The sequence below is a fragment of the Biomphalaria glabrata genome, chromosome 1 (genome assembly GCF_947242115.1).
Source record: "Biomphalaria glabrata chromosome 1, xgBioGlab47.1, whole genome shotgun sequence".
Classification (NCBI taxonomy): domain Eukaryota; kingdom Metazoa; phylum Mollusca; class Gastropoda; family Planorbidae; genus Biomphalaria; species Biomphalaria glabrata.
In genome coordinates, this window is record NC_074711.1 from 73,021,272 (window position 1) to 73,043,287 (window position 22,016).

The window sequence follows — 22,016 nt, forward strand, 5'->3', positions numbered from 1 at the left end:
TAAAATGCTTGGGAAGTGTTTCTGTCATTACACAATCAAATAGATTTTAAAATTTTATGGCGTAGTATTATAGACCACTCTTATTTTATTAACATTCTCCTCTGTAGATTAATTACTTATCTTGCTGTAATAGAAATAGAAAAAGACTATTTTTCTGAGGATTCAAGATAATTCTTATATAAATATGGGTCAATAAAAATTAGGCTTTGATTGGGTTCTCATACCATTATTTGTTTCTTGTCTTAATTGCTTTTTTATCTGATACTTTGATACTTTCTGAATGTCAATGAATTTCTTGTTTTTTTCTGGTGAAAAATTCTAGATTCAAAGTTTATCTACAAGTGGAGCCAGTGATGTTGAATATTTCCAGTTGAACTCTCGACATTTTATTTTTGTGACCAATGCACTGGATAACATTTCCAAGTCTGACATCAGTAGTTATTTGTATGAATGGGATCTCAATACAGCTCAATTTAACAGTGCACCAAGGCAGATAATTAGCACACTCTATGCCAAGTCAGTTACAAGCTTCAACATATATGGACAGATTTATTTAGCAGTTGCCAACTACTATGACAGAACTATTGGATCTTATGAAATCAGGTAATAACTATAAATTGTTTATATGAAAGCTTTATTTTAAAAATGATCATTGCTGTTTTGCTTTTTTAAGGTAAGAGAAAAAGATTGCAGACACAGAATTATAACACATCCTTATGCAGTTTGAAAAACTGTTGTTGCTTTTTTATTTTAGTCTTTGGAAAATAATATTTGGAGCTCTAAAAACAAAAACAATTAAAACCTTTAGCAGGAACTCGATTGACCTGAAATTGCAAAAATGTATATGTGTTCCTTTGACATTTACAGGAAGCGGTGTTAGTCTTAAGTACTTTTCCATTTCAGCTACAAGGTTATTATATAAAATCTGAAAAATGCATTAAGGCAAAATGAAAAACACATGATGTTAGATAAGGGACAGATCAGATGATGTTAGTTATGGGTAATAAAACTACCAATGATAGCTAATACATAGAAATATGGCTGAATAAATGGTTTGGTTTATGAGCTACTTAACAAAAATGTGATGTTTCTACTATATGTGAGTTCTTCAGTCCTCAAACATAAAATCTAGTGATGTCGGGCCATCAAAAAGTTAAATTTTGATGTTCAACTTTTTCCAGCTCCATAGTTTATCGTTTAGATGCTACTTTTAATCTGATACAACATCAGCGTATTACCACACAAGGTGCTGTCAGCTTAGCATACTTGGAAGTCACTGGCTTTAGTTTCCTGGTTATTGCCAATTACAGACAAAATGTTATAGCTTCACCACAGGACTCTGTTGTCTACAGGTATTTAACGCAATGTGTTTTTTTCCATAAATCTGTTTTTCATATAGTACATTTTCAAGTATTTATTTATTTATTGGTATAAGAAAATTACTTCCCTTTATTTATGTATTGTTTTTGCTTTGCCTCACTTCCTAGCCTAGTGAAGATAAAAAAAGTTTATTATTGGCAATCAGTGACATAAACGAAAAAGGAGTTAAGATAGGCGTATTAATATTTATGATGTTTTTGCATTTTTTCAATTAAATTTTTTAAAGCATAATATGAATGTTTTAACCATCTTGCTTGTAATATAACTAATATGCTTCTTTAAAATTGTGTCTAACTATTATAACAATTAATCTACCCATTTATTGAAATAAATAAATACATTCGTATTTATATTGAATATTCAGACTCATAAGGTCAATAGTTATATTTAAGTTTGGACTTAACTCACCATACATAAAGTTGAATATGTTATATGTTTTGTATTCAATTACAGATGGGACTATGTGGCTCAACAGTTTGTTTTGCATCAAATTATTCCTACAACAAGAGCCTTAAAAGTTTCTTCTGTTATTTCAAGTCAGGGCTCAGGTAATTTACAACATACCTCTTGTGAAAGTCAGCACTGTTTATATTCTTTTACCTATTGTTACAAAATACTTGTACACAAAATTCTAAATGTTAATTCACATTTTCACATTTGCCTTTTGATTTTTCTGAAAAAAAAAAAAGGATCATTTTAATCCAATTTTAAAACTTCCAAACTTTTTTTTTCTTTCTAGTTCTTCTAGTCTTTGCCAATGAACTAGGAAACTCAGAAATTTTTATTTGGGATGTTCCGAGTAATACTTTCAAGTCAGTTTGGAAGGGAAGCACTTATTTGAACTTAAAGCCCATCACAATTAAACAACCTGATGTGAATTTAGTCATGTTGGCTTCATCAGAATTGACCAGAGAGACCAAGCCAACAATGTTTCAAATTGCCCAGTTAGCCAATAATAGTGACTATATGCCAAGGTAAAAAAAAAATGTAACTAATTCATTCAAAGTGTTTAAAGCAAAAAATTTACATTCTGGACACCCTTAGCCAGCTTAAAGTAAAGTAAAGTTCCCCTTTGAGACTTTGTGATCTATAGGGCAGATTATGTAAAGATCACCTGTTTCTTTGGCCTACGGTTAACGAGGGTGTCATGTGGCCTGCACAACGACCAACCGCCTTTACTTTTCCCCAACTATTGTCAGGTATCCATTAGAGCTGGGTGGACTCAGAGGCACCCAGAGATCCCGAAATAAAAATCCCAGTCTTCACCAGGATTCGAACCCGGGACCCCCAGTACGGAAGCCAAGCGCTTTACCGCTTAGCCACCGCACATCCCTTAGCCAGCTTACAAGTGGGTTAATTATTTTCCTGCATTCTGAGCTTTAGAAAATCATTCATCTGGTGTCTACACTGTAGTATTACTCTAAGTAAAAGTGAAGGTTAGATAAAGTTGAAGTGTGAGAGACATTTGAGGCAGAAGAGTTTGTAGTGGGCTTGTAGAGTTGAAAGATCATCATTGTTTTGGGCATAACATCTGGTAGGGAGCCTGTTTTGGGCATGCAAAATGTCTAACATAGACTCAAAATCTTGACTCATATTTCCCATAAGTTAATGTATATATAACGTGGTTGTTTCTCATACGCTAGGTTAGCTGCCATGTGTGGTCAAGCATAACAGATTTTATATTATTTTAAAATGAAAATTAAAAAGCATTTCATGTTTAGTAGAAAAAGGAATTATTATATTTTAAGTTTTTATTTACCAAAAGGGCTCTATTTTCTCTCTTTTAATTCTTTGGAGCTTTATGTAATTTTAATTCCTCACTATTTATAGACAGGTAACAATGTCCTTTGAGCCAGGACAGACACTGCTTCGTACATCTGTGGCTGTACTGTTGGATGACATTCCAGAAGATACTGAGAGTTTCACAGTGTCTTTGGTCTCACCAACAGGTGGAGCTGAATTAGGACAAAACAACACAGTCAGAGTGGATATATTGGCAAATGATGATGCTTATGGAATAATTGAGTTTTCACCTGTAAGTCATCATAGAAACATTCATTCATTTTGGCTTAATTATAACTGGAATTTATTTTGGGATATGCCCCATGGTCAGTACTTAGAGGTCAAAATGTGGCTGAATATTTGAATATAATTTTTTTATATGTTACTTGATATATATTGTAAATTTAGTGCATGAATTAATGCTCTTTTGTGAAAATTACCTGCATGAAAATAATTGAATTATTTAATGTTACTTGTTTTATTACTTATTTCATTATCTTTTATAGCAAAGCATTTAATATTTTAAACACGAAAGTGCATTTGATTAGACACTAAACTAATTAAATTTAAATGAATATAACAAATGTCTTTGATGCTTATTTGATAAATTAAAATAAAAAATCATTCCTCTTAGTACTGTTACTTTGAAATATTAGTGTGCTATTAAACATTTAGTTAATTTTGATATAATTGATTTTGCTTCAAAGGATTCCTTGACTTTGACTGCAGAAGAAAAAGAAGGCAAAGATACACCAGTCAGTCTGGTTGTCCTGAGACGACGAGGATTCTCAGGTTATGTTAGTGTTGCTTGGCAAGCTACTGGAAATCAGAATGGAGTTGGTGATCTGACTCCTCTTTCTGGACAGGTGAAAAAAGTTTAACTGTTTCCAATAAGTCAGATTTATCTTTCATTAAAATCACATAATTTTTATTAGATTCAATTTGTAGATTTTTTAATGTATGATTTTAAATTAAATTCTTTATTGATAGGTGGACTTTGCTAGTGGTCAGTCTGTGGCAACCATTACTTTAACAGTGCGAGATGACCAAGAACCAGAGTTAGATGAAGATACTTACATAACTCTAACTCAGATACTGAATGCTGGAACAGCAGATCCTAATAAAGGAGCAAAACTAGGTTTGCCACCCATTTTAGTCTCTCTAGACCTTAGTAATAGTTACTAGTTCCTAGGGTTTTCTTCTACTTAGCAACATTTTTGTTAATCACCTAGTTTGACTGTTTTCAGGTGAGAAAGTTGTAGCTAAACTAACTGTGTTGGCAAACGATTCTCCCTATGGGGTTGTTGCTTGGGAGAAGACTCTTGTTACAGTTCAAGAACCAGACAAAAGTGACACCAGTGTTCAGCTTGGTGTTGTGCGTGAACAAGGTCTTAACATGACCATCAGAGTTTATTATGTGTGAGTAGTTTGTCTTTACAAATGTTTTACAAATTGAACAAGATCTGGCCCCAAAGAATCTACATAATGTAAATAAGATTTAAAAAAAAAACTATGTGAAGATACTTAGCTAAGCTCAAAACAAAAATTCCCTTCTCTACTTGTCCTTTGCTTTAAAACACAGCACAGTATTCTATGTGTGCAAGAAGAAATAAAAAAGATTTATCTTTATAGTTTGTTTTGACTATTGTAGATGCTAATTAATTTTATCAACAGAACCTCCATAGCTAGCCAGTTGAATCCACTTGAACAGGCCACACCTGGGCAAGATTTTGTGATGACCCAAGGCTATGTGGAGATGACCAGTGGGACATCTAGAACTGTGGTCTCTGTAGTTATTAAAGCAGTAAGTAACAATCATTCCTGGAATAGAAAGCAATGTCATCAGAACCTGATTTTTCAGCATATTACAAAATAAATATTGGTGTAAACATTGATAAGCACAATAGAATAAATATTTTGACTCTCAATATCATTTATCCTAAAGGATGACCTGCCTGAAGGGCCTGAAACATTTTTAGTAAACCTGACATCTGTTTCACTACTAACCAATAGCCAGATCCTTGCAGGAGGGCCAAGTATTGCTATTGGTAGAAATATCATTCAGGTTGTCATCGCTGAAAATGATAATGCTCAAGGCCTTGTGGAGTTCAGTGTCAAAACAGTAGGTGGTATTTTTAAAAAATAAAATGTTTTCCTGATATATTTTCATATTACTGTTGCAATTTTAAAGAACATTTAATTTTTTTTTAAACTACATTATAATTTTGCAGCCAATTTTGGACTGACAAATTATATTTTTAGTTTTATATTCTTTTTTAGGTATGTATAACATTAACATACTGAACAAAGAAATCCTCTAAAATGTATCATATTCTTTAGATACTAAGCATGTTCATGTTTTTACCCTAATAGAATAATGAAGGTCGTGTGGATGTCTATGAAGAATATGGTCGCAATGTGACCATAGAGCTAGCACTGAGTAGACTAATTGGATACTTTGGGTCACTGACTGTCACCTGGCAGACTGATCCAAGAGAAGCAGGTTTACAAGACTACTCACCAGCTAGTGGCACTGTCCAGTTTAATGACCAACAGAAAAACGCCAGCATTTTTATTGTCATTATTGATGACACAATACCAGAAAATTTAGAGGTTTGAATTTTTAGAGCATTTTGAAGGAAAAAAATAAATAAACATTTGTTTTCAAATATTGCATAATATACCTGTATCAATTTTAATAATGTATTTGTCTAAATTTCATCTTGGTAGAAAAATGGTCATTGGTCATTTGATAATACCATTTAATAAATAAATAAATATTTATTATCTGGAAGGAAGTGTGTTTTACAATGGTTTTGTTATTGTTAGAGACAAATGATAAAAGAACATAAGTCCCTCAATTATTTTTTTTTATATTCTTATTTAAAATAAATATGAAGACAAGCCAAAGAGAAAGACAATCCATTTATTTTAATATGGCACAAAAAACTAAAGTATATTGTTTCTCAGCTTGTTAACCTTTCATATTAACTTTTTATCAGCTATTTAATCATTCAAACTAAAAAAAAAGCTGCAGAGTTAATTTGTGTAGATGTGTCAAACTCTCCCTAATTGGGGCCTAGTTACCTTGACATAATTAATGCTAGTTACTTTGCATGATATAAACATGTAAATGAATAGTGTTATCAATGCTTGTTTTTAATTCTACAGACCTTTGATGTCAAACTAATTGGCATAACTGGGAATGCTCAGCTGGGTACCTTTCGCCAAGTTAGAGTTGGCATCTTGAAAAATGATTCACCTACTGGGTTATTTAGATTTGCCACAACGCAGGTAAGTGAAAGGGAATAATTAAAGTAATTAAAATTGTAATTATTCCATGACATTTCAGCTACGGGTTTTGTAAGATTGTGAATGTCATGATTTGTTTCTAATGTTATGTTTGACTCTGTTTTACCTCCTATATGCTGTTTTACCTCCTATCTGCTGTTTTACCTCCTATATGCTGTTTTACCTCCTATATGCTGTTTTACCTCCTATATGCTGTTTTACCTCCTATATGCTGTTTTACCTCCTATATGCTGTTTTACCTCCTATATGCTGTTTTACCTCCTATATGCTGTTTTACCTCCTATATGCTGTTTTACCTCCTATATGCTGTTTTACCTCCTATATGCTGTTTTACCTCCTATATGCTGTTTTACCTCCTATATGCTGTTTTACCTCCTATATGCTGTTTTACCTCCTATATGCTGTTTTACCTCCTATATGCTGTTTTACCTCCTATATGCTGTTTTACCTCCTATATGCTGTTTTACCACCTATATGCATTTCCTGAAGTTGAATAGTAGGCCTACAGCCCTTGGCTACTGCTTTTATGAATGTGATGCTACACATTGATGTAGAAATTTGGAACAAACAACATGCAATGTAAAGCTAGCTACCTTTTTTGTGTATTTTGTTTTACACCAAGAGTACATTATTAGTCTGCCTATTTTGAGATTTGATTAGGTTACAGTTTACACTATTTCAATGAATCTACCTTAACTATCACATTAACAAACTTTGTGTCTGTAAGGAAATCATTATAGTTTCATTTTAATGTTTAAGCTTATAAAATGTTTCTTGGTTTCTCCTTTTTTAAGTGCATTTGAAAAAAAAAAATTTTTTATTCATATCAAGTAGTTAGCATTGTCAAAATTAGCATAATCTGAATCTTGTTTACCAATTCAATGTATCCAAACAACCATCAATTGTATTCAAACAAAAATTGAAACAATTATCTCTTGTTTGCAAAGAGTATTATTTTTAAATACATGTATTAAATTCATTGCCTGATAGAAAAATAAGACAAAATTCTTCCTGGGTCTTTTTTATTTCATTATTCCAAACCTTAATAAAATATGGGAGGCGCGTTAGCTGAGTGGTAAGCGTTTGACTTCTAAACCGGGGGTCCCGGGTTTGAATCCTGGTGAGACTGGGATCTTTATTTTGGGATCTTTGGGCACCTTTAAGTCCACCTAGCTCTAATGGGTATCTAACATTAGTTGGATAAAAGTAAAAGCAATTGATCGTTGTGCTGGCCACATGACACCCTCATTAACCATAGGCCACAGAAACAGAAGACCTTTACTTCAACTGCACTATAAACCACAAGGTCTGAAAGGATAACTTTTAAAAATAAAATATGGATATAATAGCCTGGTATACCTGGTAGAAGTTAGATCCTTTTGAAAATTAGTTAGCCATAGTTGTTATTAAGTTGCTAAATACTGTAAATAATCTGTGACCTATATTGATTATTGTAATAATATAGTTTATTTCATTTCATAAATGTATCTATTTATCTATATTATTATTTATTGTGGCTCTACAGTAACCATAGTTTATGATTTGGTATTAAACAATATAGTTTTGTTAGCTCTAGGCCACCCTAGTATTACTTATTGCATTCTACTTCTAATAAGGTAACCACTCAAGAAGGTTATAACAACACTGACCCCAATGGTCAAGCTGTTCTGATTGTACAAAGAGTTCAAGGCACTCAAGGTGCTGTCAATGTGCAGTGGAGACTCAATGCTGAGGCTTTGTTGGATTTTATGCCTCCTTTGGAAAACATTATTTACTTTGCACAGGTAATGCTGGTACTGGAAACTTTATAGAAAACCATTTCAGTTTACATTTGTTTATTCTTATACACCTTTTTAGTTATAACAAATACAGAACAAATGATTTAATAGAGATTGATTTGCTTTTTTAAAGTGACCCTTTTATTTATTATTTTTAGCCATTAAAATGAAGAAATTATACACACCTTAGAAGTTTTCTTTTTTTCAGGGTGAAACTGAAAAACCAATAGTTCTTCAGACAAGACAAGACAATATTTTAGAGGGAAGAGAAGAATTTACTGCATCGCTTGTTGCTGTGGATAACAATGCAGATATTTCTAATTCAGGTTATCTTTTGTGAAGTAGTTCAACATTAAGGCTAAACATTCCTTTTAATAAAAACAAAACAAACAAATATTTGTGAAATGTATTTGCTATCTTTTTATTCATTTTTAACAGCTGGAGACTGCAAAATTATCATCCAGCCAGATCCTGGCGCTAGTGGTACTATTTCTATCTTACCTGATTATCGGTGGATCATTGTAGGGGAGCCTGGAGAATCTAGCCCTAGCTACACAGGCATAGCACTGGTTAATCTTACCAGAGGCCTAGGTATATTTGGTGAGGTCACCATAACTTGGTCACTGACTCCAAGAGATCTTTCAGCATTCCTCCAGGTGGAAGGTAGTTTGACATTCTCTGACCTGCAACAAACAGCATCAATAGTCCTTCAAGTAAGTTTCTCTAGACTAAATGAAAAATGTATACTTTAATCAAAAGCAAACATTTTAAGAGTTGTCTCTTAGATCTAGAACTGACTTTGGAAAAGAACATTACAGTAATTGCCTACTTAACCTTAGGTTTCTAGTTCAAATTTTGGAGGACCTTGTGTCTACCCAGTTGGCATCAGGAAAGTAAATATTTTTGTGCTAGCAACAAAACACCTTGACTTTTGGCCTTGAAAAATGTTATTTGTTTTACACTGACCTTTCAGAGGAATTTTTTTCTTTTCTTTTGTAAACTCTCTTCTAATTATATTTTTTGACACGAGTTGCCACATTAGCTGAAGCTATAATATGCTTTAATTCATACATTCATTTTAAATACTGCTTGAAGCTTTGAGATCATCACATGAGATAAAATAGAAGAACTAAAAAGATCAGAGTTGAAAAATAGCATAAAAGACAAGCTTTTGAATAAGGCATGAACCCCCACCCCATACCCAAAAGTGGATGAAGCCCCTAGCAATGTATTTTTTGAGACCAAATAAACTTATCATGTGACCAAGTATAATTTACATTAAATAAATATTCTGAATAATAGATTTACCATTTTTTTGCATCCTTATTAAAAATTATTTTTGGATACTAAAACCTGTCCATTATTAATTCCAAATCTAGTAGAACAGAATTCTTCAATCTGAACAATGTGTCTGATAATGTTCACTTTTGGTCATATTAGGTGTTTAAGATGCCTTATGGTGATGAATATGAGTCTAGGTAAAACTTCAAATAGAAATGCATGAACTGCATAGTTGAAGATGATTTTATTTTTATTTTGTAATGTTTATTGTGTTTGTATACATTTCAGATTATTTGTGGAAAATAACACCTATTTCTGAATTGAATTTCAATAAATTTCTATACAATATATATTTTTTTCCTTTTGTTATGTGTTTATAATGAAACATTTCAAAGAGTTACTAAAATATTTTGATACACTCCAGACTTTGGATGATAGTTTACCGGAGATGAGCCAAACATACACTCTGCAAGTCACCTCAGCCAACAATGGAGCCAACATTTCAACAGGGGAGTCTCTGGCCACTGTGGTGTTTGCAGCTAGTGACTATCCCAATGGTCTTGTCCAGTTTACTTTACCTCAAACAGTCATTGTCTCAGAGGATCAAGGAACAGTAAGTCATGAAGTCAATCCTCTTTAGGTTATAATATTTTTTGTTTCCCTTAGAGAACTTGTTTCACTGTTTTCTTTATTGAATGGAAATAAAAACCCAAGAACAAAACTAAAACTTTCAGTGCTTGAATATGTAACAGATGCATCTGTGATACGATGTATTTGAAGTATTTCTAACTGTTATTGATTATACTATATGCGTGCGTACCTCCTTGTAGGATGTATTACAATTGCGAGTTTCTAGAACATGACATCCGCCACAAGAATGAAAGGTACCAATAGGAACAAAGACTCAATAACCAAGTTCACTCAAGATGAAACTTCAAACAATGTTTAATAATAATAATAATAATCTTTATTGTCCGTATGGAAATTTGTCTTACAATTTGTGCATTACACCAAACAAAAAACATTATAACTATAAGAAACCAAAGTTTACATTCACACCAGACTCACTCATAATTTACATGTGACAAAGTTTATATCAGATTGTTCCTATTTAATGATTTGATTGCCAGGGGAACAAAAGAGTGTTTGTGTCTGTTTGTCTTTGCTATCGGTGTCTTGTATCTCTTTTGTGATGGTAAAGTCCCAAAATCCTGACCCAAAGGGTGATTCTTTATTTCGAGGATCTTGTTAGCTTTTTTATAGATGTTTGTCTCAAACAATTGCCCAAATGGGGTTTGTTTTTTGCCAATGATTTTACCAGCAGGATTCTATAAAGTTTATTTTTATTTTTAATGCTGAGATTGCCATACCAGGCAGTGATATTGAAACTTAAAATATTGCAGATATGAGCGTGATAAAACATAGCCAAGGCCTTTTCGCTAACATTAAACAAGTACAGTTTTCTTAGTAATCGTAATCTTTGCTGCCCTTTTTTGCTGATCCAATCAGTATTTGCAGTAAAATTTAGTTTAGTGTCTAGGATAGTACCAAGGTATTTAAAGGTTTGCACAATTTCAATAGTCTCTCCAGTTACAGAAACAATATCATTTTCCTTCTTTTCCCCACTCACTAACACGATGTTAACCCCTTGAAAGTCTAGCAGTAACTGATTTTAAAAGTCTATCCTAATCTCTAACCCCAAAGTCTATGTTGTCACTATAAAATGTACCTTTATCTGTCAGTCTAATAAAGTTCAAAACTAAACTAGCTATCAAACATGTTTCACAAACATTTCCTTTTGTTATTACAAGTAGTTTCTTTTATTTTCTTTCTCAGTTTTATGATGATCTTCTTTCCTATTTCTAATGTGCAGTTAGATTTGGTACAATTTTTTTAAAGACTTATATTGTAGACAAACTAAGATATTAAACCCCCAAAAATAAATATAAAGGAATTGTTGCTGCTAGATGCATTTTTATACTGACCACTGTCACAAACTTTTTTTTTTTTTTTAAATAACAGGTGCAGGTATCTGTAACCAGGACTAAAGGATTGATTGGTCAACTTCAAGTAGCCTACACCACGACTCCAGGAATGGCTGTAAGCAATCAGGACTTTAGGCCCGCTGCTGGTGTTCTGACCTTTCAGTCTGGTGTTAACACCCAACTAGTTGAGGTTTACATTATACCTGATGACATTCCTGAAGGTCCTGAAGACTTTTATATAAACCTGACCTCAGTTCAGTTGGTCAATGACAAGTAGGTCACTTTATTAAACATTTTACTGGTGTTTTTTTTTATTGAGTATAAATCAACGTTACATTTCTATTCCATTATTGATTCATTGAATTTGAGTGAAAAAATATGTATCTTTTTATAACCGTTTACATATAGGAATATATTAAAAATGATGCAGCAAAGTTTTCAATAAGTAAATAAATAAAAGCAAACAAAATGCAGGTTATTTATTTTTATAGAAAGGCAAAAAGAAATAAAAATACTAAGAACATGGTTTAAACATTTTTTACTTTCTATCCATTGAAATCATTGTTTCCTATCATCAAATATGGGCTTGTGTATTTCAGCAATAACTATACTTTGTACAGCGGCTTGAGTCGAGATATGAGGCCAGCACTTGGTCCCCTGTCAACCAAAATTGTAACAATTGATAAAAATGATAATTCGGAAGGCAAACTGCAATTTAACAGTAGCACTTACCAAGGTATTAAGATGAACTTTGCCAAATTTCCTTCATTATTTTGTTGATTGAGTAAAAACTTGATTGTATTTCTGAGAGTGAAATGTTTATTTATATGTTAAATGATTTAGTGAGTTTCTGAAAACAAACACTGAATGTGGTGTCACACTTTTTATTCATAGTAAAAGAAGAGAGTTTAGTGGCTAGACTGACCATTGTTAGAACTGGTGGAACCTACGGACAGGTGGGTTTGAGCTATAAAACTCAAGGTGCTGCTGCTACAGATGGAATAGATTACATGCCTGCTTCAGGAATCATATCACTAATTGATGGAACTACCAGTGCAACTATCAACATTACAATTATAGATGATACTTTAATGGAAGCAGATGAAGACTTTAAAGTTCTTCTGTTTGATCCTACCGGTAAAAAAGTTTTGTCTTAATATCAAAGAAATTTTGAAATGAAATAATATTTCTTGTGATATTTAGTGGAATGCTTTTAAGCTCAGTCTTAACCTTTTTTTGTCAGGTGGGGCTCTGTTAGGCTCAATAAATATAACCACAGTCATTATACTCAAGTCTGATTACCCAAATGGACGCTTTGCATTTGCTGGTCCAGCTTCAATAAACTTACAGAATTCTCCAAGCACAGTAAAACAAATCTTGAACATAGAAAGAACTGCTGGATCACTAGGACAACAACAAGTAGGAAATGTCATTATAAATTTTTTGCTTTTTTTTTTCTGTCATGACATTAAATTTTACAGTTGGTTTACACTTGATATTTATTTCAATCAAACAAGGTCAGTCTCTTTCTCTCTGCCCACCTGGTCTTTCTCTAGTCTTCTCTTCTCAATATTGTGACAAAATGGCCTACTAAGTGTTAACTAAAACATCCAGGTACGACAGTCATTTTAACCCTTTGGAAATGGAAAGGAAGATTTATTGGGGCAATGGAATATTTTAGCCAAAAAATGGATGACTTTTTATCAGCCCTAATAGTTCATGATATCTGATTGGCTTAACAATTTCTTTTTATTTCAGTCATCAAGAATATATTTCTTACTAAAACTAAGCCTTTTTTAAATGGTGACTACCATTAAACTTTAAAAGATAAATTTGCTTTTTTTTAATTATTATGTATTTAGGATATAATAATTATGTATTTCAGGCAGTGACATTGCTTACACATACTATTTGAAATAATGTTTAAATAATGGCAAAATAGGTTGTAAAAGAGACAGAAACAGATCTAAATTTAGTCTAGTGTTCTAGAGTTATAATGGATTAGAGTTTGAAAGAATTAACTGGGAATGCCCTGCCCCTTTTCCATAGCTCTTTTAGACTCTAGAAGGCTGTAATCATACTCCTGGGGAAAGATACTTTAGAAGTCTATTTGTATTTTGTTGACACCTAATTTTGGTTATTTTGGTTGTGAAAGAGATCATTTATGTTTAAAACAAAATACTGGCTCAAACAAGAAAATTCTGCAAATTGAGTGGTTGTCATTGACTAGTTTGTGGCTACAGAATACAACATTGGAAAGTAAAGTAGTAGAAACGTGTCCATTCTTCAAATGGCCTTTACTAGTACAAAACATGTGTTAGACATAACTTCAATCATTTAAAAGTTCACATGATTTGTTGATGTAAATCATGTTTGTTCTTAGTTTTTTGTAAAGCATACATATAAATTATACAAATTAGGATGACTAATTTTAATGTTGAGATTTTAGTTATTTCCATTCCTATTTCAATAATTGAATTGGTTTCTTAGCATTTTTTTTAACATTAATGTTGGGCTCATAAAGAGTATTTTATGTTCAGAATCCTAAATAGGGCACTGTCTCTAAAGAGCTAATAAAGAATGAAGATTTTAAATTCAGTTCATTTTTTTGTTCATGATGTGGATTAATTCCTGCAGGTTTTCTGGCGTCTCATGGGCCCTAACAATCCGAACATGGTGTTAGATGATACAAGAGACATAAGCATCTTGATCAATGGACAAGAAGTGACCAGCAGTTCTCTGATCTGGCAGGATGGTGAACTTGGGGTCAAGCAACTGACCTTTGACATCAAAGGTTACACCACATGGGAAGTGGAGAAACTGTTTGTGGTGGAGATCTACAAAGTTAGTGGAAGTCCAGCAGGTGTTGGAGATGGTGAAGTAGATGACCAGAAAGGAAATGTTGTGATCAAAGTAAGTGATTATAAAAGATCATGTTCATTGTGCATTTCTATTTATCTAAATTTGTAGTCATCACTCACATTTTGATTTACCATTAGGTTAATAAATAAATACTTTTAAGAAATTACTTTTTTTTTTTTAAACAAACTTTTAAAACTTTTTAGATAGACAAATATGGAGACCCAAGTGGAATAATTAGATTTACAGATGCTGCAATTACTCCTAGAGAAATTTTAGAACCTGATGGTTCTGTACCAGAGCCTCTAGTGTTTCCTGTGACTAGGGGTAGTGTTGGTACCATTGGAAACATTCAGGTCAGTATATTTCTTCTTGGCCTTTTTGTCATGTTCTTTGATTAATGAAATATTATATTTTTTAAGATTATGGTGTACTTTTTTGATGCTTTCACAAGTTTTTTTTCAACAAATTTATTTTTAGACATATTATTTAGATTTTTTTTTTCATCGTAAATTCAAATTTGACATGTTTATAAAAGGAGAATAAAAAATTATGTAACCTAATGTTGCAATATCTATGACTTTAAAAACAGTTGTTTATAGTTTTAAAGTACATTCAAAGGTATATACCATGCATTGGCTTGTATATCAATAATTGAAAGAGAGTGTATCATAGAATATTTAACCTAGGTAGAATATTTGTACCTGAATTCAATTAAGGAGTAGAAAAGAGAAATAACATTAATGGAGTTATAATTTAATTTTTCTTTTTCTGATAATTTAATTTTTCTCTTTCCACAACACAGTTATTTCCCTTAGACTTTTTTTTTTTTGGGGGGGGGGGGGGGGGGGGGGGAGTGGAATAAAACTCAAACTGGATAATGAATCAGCATAAAAAGAACAATAGATTACTTATAAATTCTTACAAACATTTCTTTTTTTTTTTTTTTTCTCTCTTTTTTTCATTTTTTTCACCCAGTCGACCATTTATTTTCTAAAGTTATAATCAAGTTTCATTGTAATAAATGAGCTTTATTTTAAGTTTTGAGCTTTGTCAATATTTTTTTACAGGACCTCACATTTAAATTGTTTGTTTAGGCCTTTTCTGAAGTGATGTGAATGGTCTAAATAATTTAACCATATCACTTTTGTATCTTAAATTAAGCTAAAAAATTGTATTACTAAAGATACAATTTAGTTGAGAGATGTAGGGGTTCAAGGTTGCTACTTTTGCTACTTCTGTAATCTTACTTAATGAGACAAATACCTTTCACTGCAATTGTTTATAGAGTTTTAAAATATTTAAAATTGTATTTAAAATTGCTACCTTAGATGCTGTTATTTACTTTTACAGGCTTAAAAGGTTAGCAGAATGCTAAAGTTATTTAAAGATACTTAATCATTAAAAGAAGCTTGTAGTTGTATCTGGATATGTTGTTATACAGCTAATTATTAGCCCACAATTTCTTCACTAAGATTTAAATCTTGTTCTAGTATGTTTGTAAGCTTCATTATACTCAATGTACGTAAAATATTAAATTGTCATGTTGACATGAAATTAATAATTGAAGAAATGAAGTTAAAATTTATTCACGCATGTTAATACAAACAGAGCAGTTTGATTGAATTAAGTTTTGTTTTTGAATGCTTAGGTTTACTGGGAACTAAGAGGCAATGATCTCAGCAGCCCGGATGTGGCACCATCTCAAGGAACCTTGTTATTTTTGGATAGCCAGAGAGATGGTGTGATAACTCTTCAGATTTTACCAGACGACATTCCAGAACTGACAGAGTATTTTAATTTAGTCCTTGTTAGAGTAGAAGGAGGTGCCACAATTGATAGCCAGTATAATCAGTCCACATTCAGCATAAGGTGACTACAAGTTTGACTTGCATAGTGGAAACTGGTGAAATGTAACACTAAAGTTGAAAAAATAAAATTATAGCTCATTTGTCAGAGTCTCTTGTTATTGTTTATTTTATATATTGAGAAATCTGTCTTTTATGGCTAATCAATATTTTAAGTTTCAGTCTTACCCTAATCTCAGTGTTAAAAGATTACATTTTAATATCAGATCCTACTTAAACAAAAACATTATATTTTAATTTTTAACTTTACATACTGGAACAAACTATTTTATATTAAAACCTTTTCCTTGATATAATGATGTACTCTTTCATATTCAACATCTAATCCCAGATAGGGTAAAATAAATTAACCCTTTCAGACCTGAATCTGTAGATTTGGTAATCCTCTATTTTATCTATCCAATCTTCTGTTAGGCGCAATGATTAATTGTTTCACATTTCAAATCTTAGATATAATGATAATCCACATGGAGTGTTTGGCCTCATACCTGAAAATCAAGCTGTTGTTGTGAATTCTGCTGATCTTAGCCGACAAGTAAAGTTGAACATTTCTCGTTTCCAAGGCACATTTGGATCAGTTATAATTACATTTACTATCATTTATGACTTGGTAAGATAATTGTATTTCATGGCATTAAAACTTAGCTTGTTATAGAAATGTTGAAGACTATGTATGCTGTTATATCTCTTCTTATTCTCTATAAAAGATAGGATCAGATGTGGCATTGAGCTCTAAGTCAGGAACAGTCACATTTGTCAATGGGTCTAGTGAAGCAACAACATTTATCTCACTCCTAGGAACTGGCTTCTTAAAACTTGGTTCAACATTTACTGCTTACCTTACAGATGTCCAGTTCTTGGGACCAGGAGGTACACTTTAATGTTTTGTTTGGTTTCATGATTTAGGAACATATATTTAAAATGTCTTCTTTTATTTTTGATTAATGGATATTATTTGATAACAAAAGAGCAAAAACCTTAATTAATAGTTTAAAATAATACATGTTTAGTTATTGTCCCTAAAACTGTACTAGGAGATTGCTACCAACACAGTTTAAATGGAAAAATAAAATGCAGTTATTATTATTTATATTAAAATATTTGAAATAAAGCAAAAAAAACAATTCTCCTAAGTATGACAAGTTCTGTACTATTAGTGATATCCTTCTCATATGTGTGTAATCTTGTCCCTAAAAAAAAAACTTTCCATAAAATTAATTGCTTTTTGATGTGTATGTATGCTGCATATTTTTATGCATTTTAGCACTTTAAAAAATATATAAAATTTTTCTGTGTTTAGTATTGAAACTAATTTCTTTGAGAACACTAAAAACTTATTCATTTTTTATTTATCCTAGTGACCACACCACCTAGTTTTAAAGTGGGAATGGAGAAAGCACAAATAACAGTTCCAAGTATAGCAGCTAATTCAGAATTGAGCTTCTCAAGTGACATTACTTTTGTTAATGAAGGTAACTAGAAATCAAAAGAAGTAAAAGTCTTAAATTATAAAAACTCAAAAACCTTTTAATTCACTAAAAAAGGTAAAATTATTAGGTCTAGATATACACTTTCAACTATTCCAATGTTAGCACAAGCATTAAATAACTTTGTATAGCTCAAAAACAGAACCATTGGTACTTTTTGGAACCGAAATCTTTATCAGAAAAAAGGTGGCAGACAATGAGGCTGTCTACTTTACCTTTTAGGTCAACTTTCATTTGCATAATGAATTCATCAAAATATTTACAAAGTGCTGCACCATTTTTAAACCAAAGGAAATGAAGTAAAAGTAATGTTTTTCAACTAAGGGATCTTTCCTAAACTATGTATAAAAATCAGAGGACAGGAATTCCCATCTAATGATTTTCTGCATTATTTTCTATTGATACTATGGACTCACATTATTTAGTGTCTTTCTTTATAAAATAGTTGTTTCCAAAGGTATCATATGAGTTAAGGCTTTTATTGTACATCTTGAAACTCTTTGTCTATAGCTGTAAGAAGTTTTAATTTGTGTTAATGCAATACTTTGAATATCTGTTGTTTGTTCCAGCTGATCAGACTGTGACTGCAACCATCATTCGTTCTGGAACTTATGGTGCCCTGACCATAGACTGGAGAGCTGGCTACTCTATAAGTGATCTGCCAGTCAATGTTACAAATGGAGAAATAAGTCCAGCTGTAGGAACTGTTGCTATGAATCATGGACAGCAACAAGTCAACATTACTGTTCAGGTAATATTTTCAAGTGAGATTCAATGTTCAGGATATACTTAGAAATAGTTTTATCTTTATAATTTAGGAAAATGAATGATTGTTTGTAATAACAACAAATAAATGCCAAGACTTTTAATTTACATATTAAATATGATTTTGTTTTTTGAAACGATTTCATTTTCGCTCAAATTAATATATCTAACAGATATAATATTAAATTGTTGAATATTTTTTGTTTTTCACTGTTGCACTCAATCAAAAAGTTTGACTTGCATAAGATTTGTATTGAATTTCTGATTAGCTAACAAAGTCTGTTTTCTAATATGTTGAGGTTGATAAGAGGAAAATAATAATTGAAAAAAATATCTGTAGCTAGTGAAAACAATTGTACCACCAAGAACAATCAATCAATTAGTTTAAAAGTTTTACAGCTTTTTTTTAACATTGTGGCCAAAAATAAAAGATACCAAATTATTTTTTTTATGTCTGCAAACAAAAACTTAACAAAAATAATTTTAGGACTAACTGATAAGACAGCTTTCTTTTTTTCTCTCTTGACTAAACCACTTTGTTACCTTTGCTCTTGGCAAGGGTACTACCAGCACCCACAGTCTTTCTCTATGGCTTATAAAACTTATGATGTGTTTTTCTATTTTGCAGTTGTTTCCTAAAGTGAACAAAATAGAGGCTTTTGTACTTCAACTACCCCAGACTCCTCAGACATTAGTGAGTGGTGGGGCTAGGTTGTCCACCTCACCTCTTCTGGTGCGTATTGAGCCATCTGGACTTGTCAGGATCTCAAACACTTCTCTCTTAGCACAAACATCAGAACTAGAAGAAGTGGTAAGTCCTTGGATATTCATTTGTGAATTTTTAACTCGGTATATAATAGTAAAGAATGCTATAACTGCTCATTTCTGTCACTAATCACTATTGTATTACTTTCAATAAGTTAATTAATAAGAAAATTACCTAGTTTTACTCTGATTCTGTTTATCTACTTCAGAAGGAATCAAATTAAGTGATATAGAAAACAGAATGTAATTGTTTTATAAAAAGAATATAACCCTAATCCTACAATTCATTCACTTTGCAGGTAACCTTGACACTATGGCGTCTATATGGGTCAGAAGGTCTTATTGCTGTGACTTATCAAACAATAGCAGGTACTGCCCAAGCTTATCTGGACTTTGAACCTATATCTGGGGGTCTAGTCAGCTTTTATCCACTACAAACTGTAGCCACTATTCAAATAAAGGTATAACCATTTTTTTTTAGTCATCCTGATAATAATTGAAACACATTCCATACTACAAAATTTATTTTAAAATCATTGTCAGTTTTGAAACATTGGATCTAATTCCCATTAGAATTAAGTTAAAGACCTAATATTTTATTTTAAGACCAATCATTCCAATAATGAAGGCAATCACTTATTTTCATCATGTCACCAGATCAGACAAGACAACATTCCAGAAGAAACTGAACTATTCTATGTGAATCTTACAAAGATTGAGAAATTCCCAACACCAATACAACCAGGTAGCAAACTTACAGTGGTGAAACTCGAGGCTTTCATTTTTTTTAATAAACATTAGTGAAGATTGAATCAAATCTAATAGTAACTGTTAACAAATATACACATTTAAAAAAAATTTCATTATAAAAAAAGGACAAGGGTTACTAGTTCATACATAAATTATAGCTAACACATTCAGGAAGAATATTATAATTCATTTGTATTGAAGTGAAATTTATTACTGTTGATTAATCTAAATATGAACTTAAAATGTTATTGTGATTGTAAATAGTATTTCTAAAGCACTTTGAAACTACTTAGTAATTTAGTTCTACATAAATGGTTCATTATTGTAACTATTACACAACTTTATTCTGTTGACAGCTTTAAGTCCAAGACTATCTCAGATGTATTCATTAAGCCAGGTATCCATTAGAGAAAGCAATGATCCTTATGGAGTTCTCTCCCTGAAACCAACCTTCAGTTATGTGAACGAGACTTTCACAACTGTAACATTAACAGTGTCTAGAACAGGTCAAGTTGAGACATAGTTGTTCAATTCTTATTTAAATACTGTCTCTCCCACACCCCAGTTTGTCTATAATCAATTAAAAAATGTACTTCATTAAAAACTATTCCTTCTGGTTTCCTCTTCCAGGTGGTCTGTTTGGAAGTGTCAGTGTGACTGTGAGGACTGTAGGAGGTGGGGAGAGCTGGACGTCACAAATTGTGGCCAATATAGACAGTCCAACCAACAATACTATAGCTGATGTCATTGGTAAACGAAATAGTAAAGAAACAGCCACAGGGGGAATGGATTATGAAATTTTGAATACAGTTGTTCAGTTTCAGGCAAGGTTCTATTATCTTCTCTTTAGCAATATAAAGCTATTGTTTTAAAAAAAACCTAAGTACATGACAGAGTTTTATAAGACACTAATATCATGCATGACTGTAATACAAATGCTGTGCGTTAAAACAATTTCAGGCTCAGGAATCTGAGAAAACTGTAGGTGTAACCATACTTGAAGACAACATAGCGGAACCACAAGAGACTATCCTTATATACATAACTCAGCCAACTGGAGGTGCCAGAGTAGCCACAGGATCATTAGATGATAATGGTCAGAAAGTAAGTTAGAATTAGGACAGATTACAAGTCAGCTGAAATGTATTCTTTTCTTTTTGGCACAGTTGTAAGATGAAATTTACTAAGATGTAAAGTTTGAATATGTAAATATGTACATTTTTATTCTTTATTTTTTTTTATCTACTTGTTGGATCTCAAACCCTTGCATTAGGCTATCACTGTTAAACAAATTTGTGTACAATTTTGGAACTTATGAAAAACAATTAATGGTCAAAGTTTACTCAATATAATGTCTATATACTATAATCCTAAATTATTCCTGTTTTATTTCTTGTAGGGTTATGCTGTAATTTATATCGCAGCTAGTGATTTAAGCAATGGGCTTGTAGGCTTTGCAGAATCTTCTCAGAGCGTCCATGTGGATGAGGACACATCACCCATGTTGGTCCTGAAGCTCACCAGACTCAATGCTTATTTTGGAACTATCAAGGTGATCTTTTAATAAGCATTTTATCTCCACCTTTAAAAGTCTGATATCTTGTGTTCACCAAATCTGTGCAAATCATTATTGTTTAGCTCTACATTTATCAATGTTTGGTTTTCATCCACTCAGGTCAATTGGAAAGCTAAACGCAGTGTAAACAGCAGCGACCAAGAAGATGCTGATCTTTCTTCTCAGCTGGTCAAAGTAGCTGGCTTCACTACATGTCCAGCAGAAAAAAGTGACTGTGATCTGATAGTGAATATTATCAATGATGATGTAAGCTATTATAACTCTCTTGCTTAGACTCAGCATGTTACATATTCAAATTATGTTCATAAGTTATCCATAGATTTGTATGAATATAACTTGCCATCAAATAAATAACAATCTGATATTTGAAAAAAATGATCAAAATAGGTTTCTAATAGTCTGTGGACATCAACTAATTCTTTCTATAA

General features: G+C 32.0%; 1 protein-coding gene across 1 annotated transcript in view; it reads left to right on the forward strand.

Annotated features, from left to right (window-relative positions):
• Window positions 1–22,016, forward strand: part of LOC106072441 (adhesion G-protein coupled receptor V1-like) — a 90,106-nt gene that overhangs the window by 57,826 nt on the left and 10,264 nt on the right. Inside the window, exons 57-91 of the mRNA XM_056013226.1 lie at window positions 323–603; window positions 1,182–1,352; window positions 1,834–1,928; window positions 2,120–2,354; window positions 3,211–3,415; window positions 3,870–4,028; window positions 4,153–4,300; window positions 4,410–4,581; window positions 4,837–4,966; window positions 5,108–5,284; window positions 5,536–5,775; window positions 6,334–6,456; window positions 8,091–8,258; window positions 8,461–8,578; window positions 8,691–8,965; window positions 9,958–10,146; window positions 11,556–11,791; window positions 12,118–12,254; window positions 12,413–12,655; window positions 12,762–12,937; window positions 14,156–14,431; window positions 14,584–14,733; window positions 16,029–16,249; window positions 16,696–16,855; window positions 16,953–17,115; window positions 17,604–17,717; window positions 18,302–18,483; window positions 19,126–19,308; window positions 19,562–19,723; window positions 19,920–20,007; window positions 20,369–20,518; window positions 20,643–20,836; window positions 20,973–21,116; window positions 21,412–21,564; window positions 21,688–21,834. Coding sequence (XP_055869201.1) covers window positions 323–603; window positions 1,182–1,352; window positions 1,834–1,928; window positions 2,120–2,354; window positions 3,211–3,415; window positions 3,870–4,028; window positions 4,153–4,300; window positions 4,410–4,581; window positions 4,837–4,966; window positions 5,108–5,284; window positions 5,536–5,775; window positions 6,334–6,456; window positions 8,091–8,258; window positions 8,461–8,578; window positions 8,691–8,965; window positions 9,958–10,146; window positions 11,556–11,791; window positions 12,118–12,254; window positions 12,413–12,655; window positions 12,762–12,937; window positions 14,156–14,431; window positions 14,584–14,733; window positions 16,029–16,249; window positions 16,696–16,855; window positions 16,953–17,115; window positions 17,604–17,717; window positions 18,302–18,483; window positions 19,126–19,308; window positions 19,562–19,723; window positions 19,920–20,007; window positions 20,369–20,518; window positions 20,643–20,836; window positions 20,973–21,116; window positions 21,412–21,564; window positions 21,688–21,834 — 6,165 coding nt within the window. The remainder of the gene's footprint in view (window positions 1–322; window positions 604–1,181; window positions 1,353–1,833; window positions 1,929–2,119; window positions 2,355–3,210; window positions 3,416–3,869; window positions 4,029–4,152; window positions 4,301–4,409; window positions 4,582–4,836; window positions 4,967–5,107; window positions 5,285–5,535; window positions 5,776–6,333; window positions 6,457–8,090; window positions 8,259–8,460; window positions 8,579–8,690; window positions 8,966–9,957; window positions 10,147–11,555; window positions 11,792–12,117; window positions 12,255–12,412; window positions 12,656–12,761; window positions 12,938–14,155; window positions 14,432–14,583; window positions 14,734–16,028; window positions 16,250–16,695; window positions 16,856–16,952; window positions 17,116–17,603; window positions 17,718–18,301; window positions 18,484–19,125; window positions 19,309–19,561; window positions 19,724–19,919; window positions 20,008–20,368; window positions 20,519–20,642; window positions 20,837–20,972; window positions 21,117–21,411; window positions 21,565–21,687; window positions 21,835–22,016) is intronic.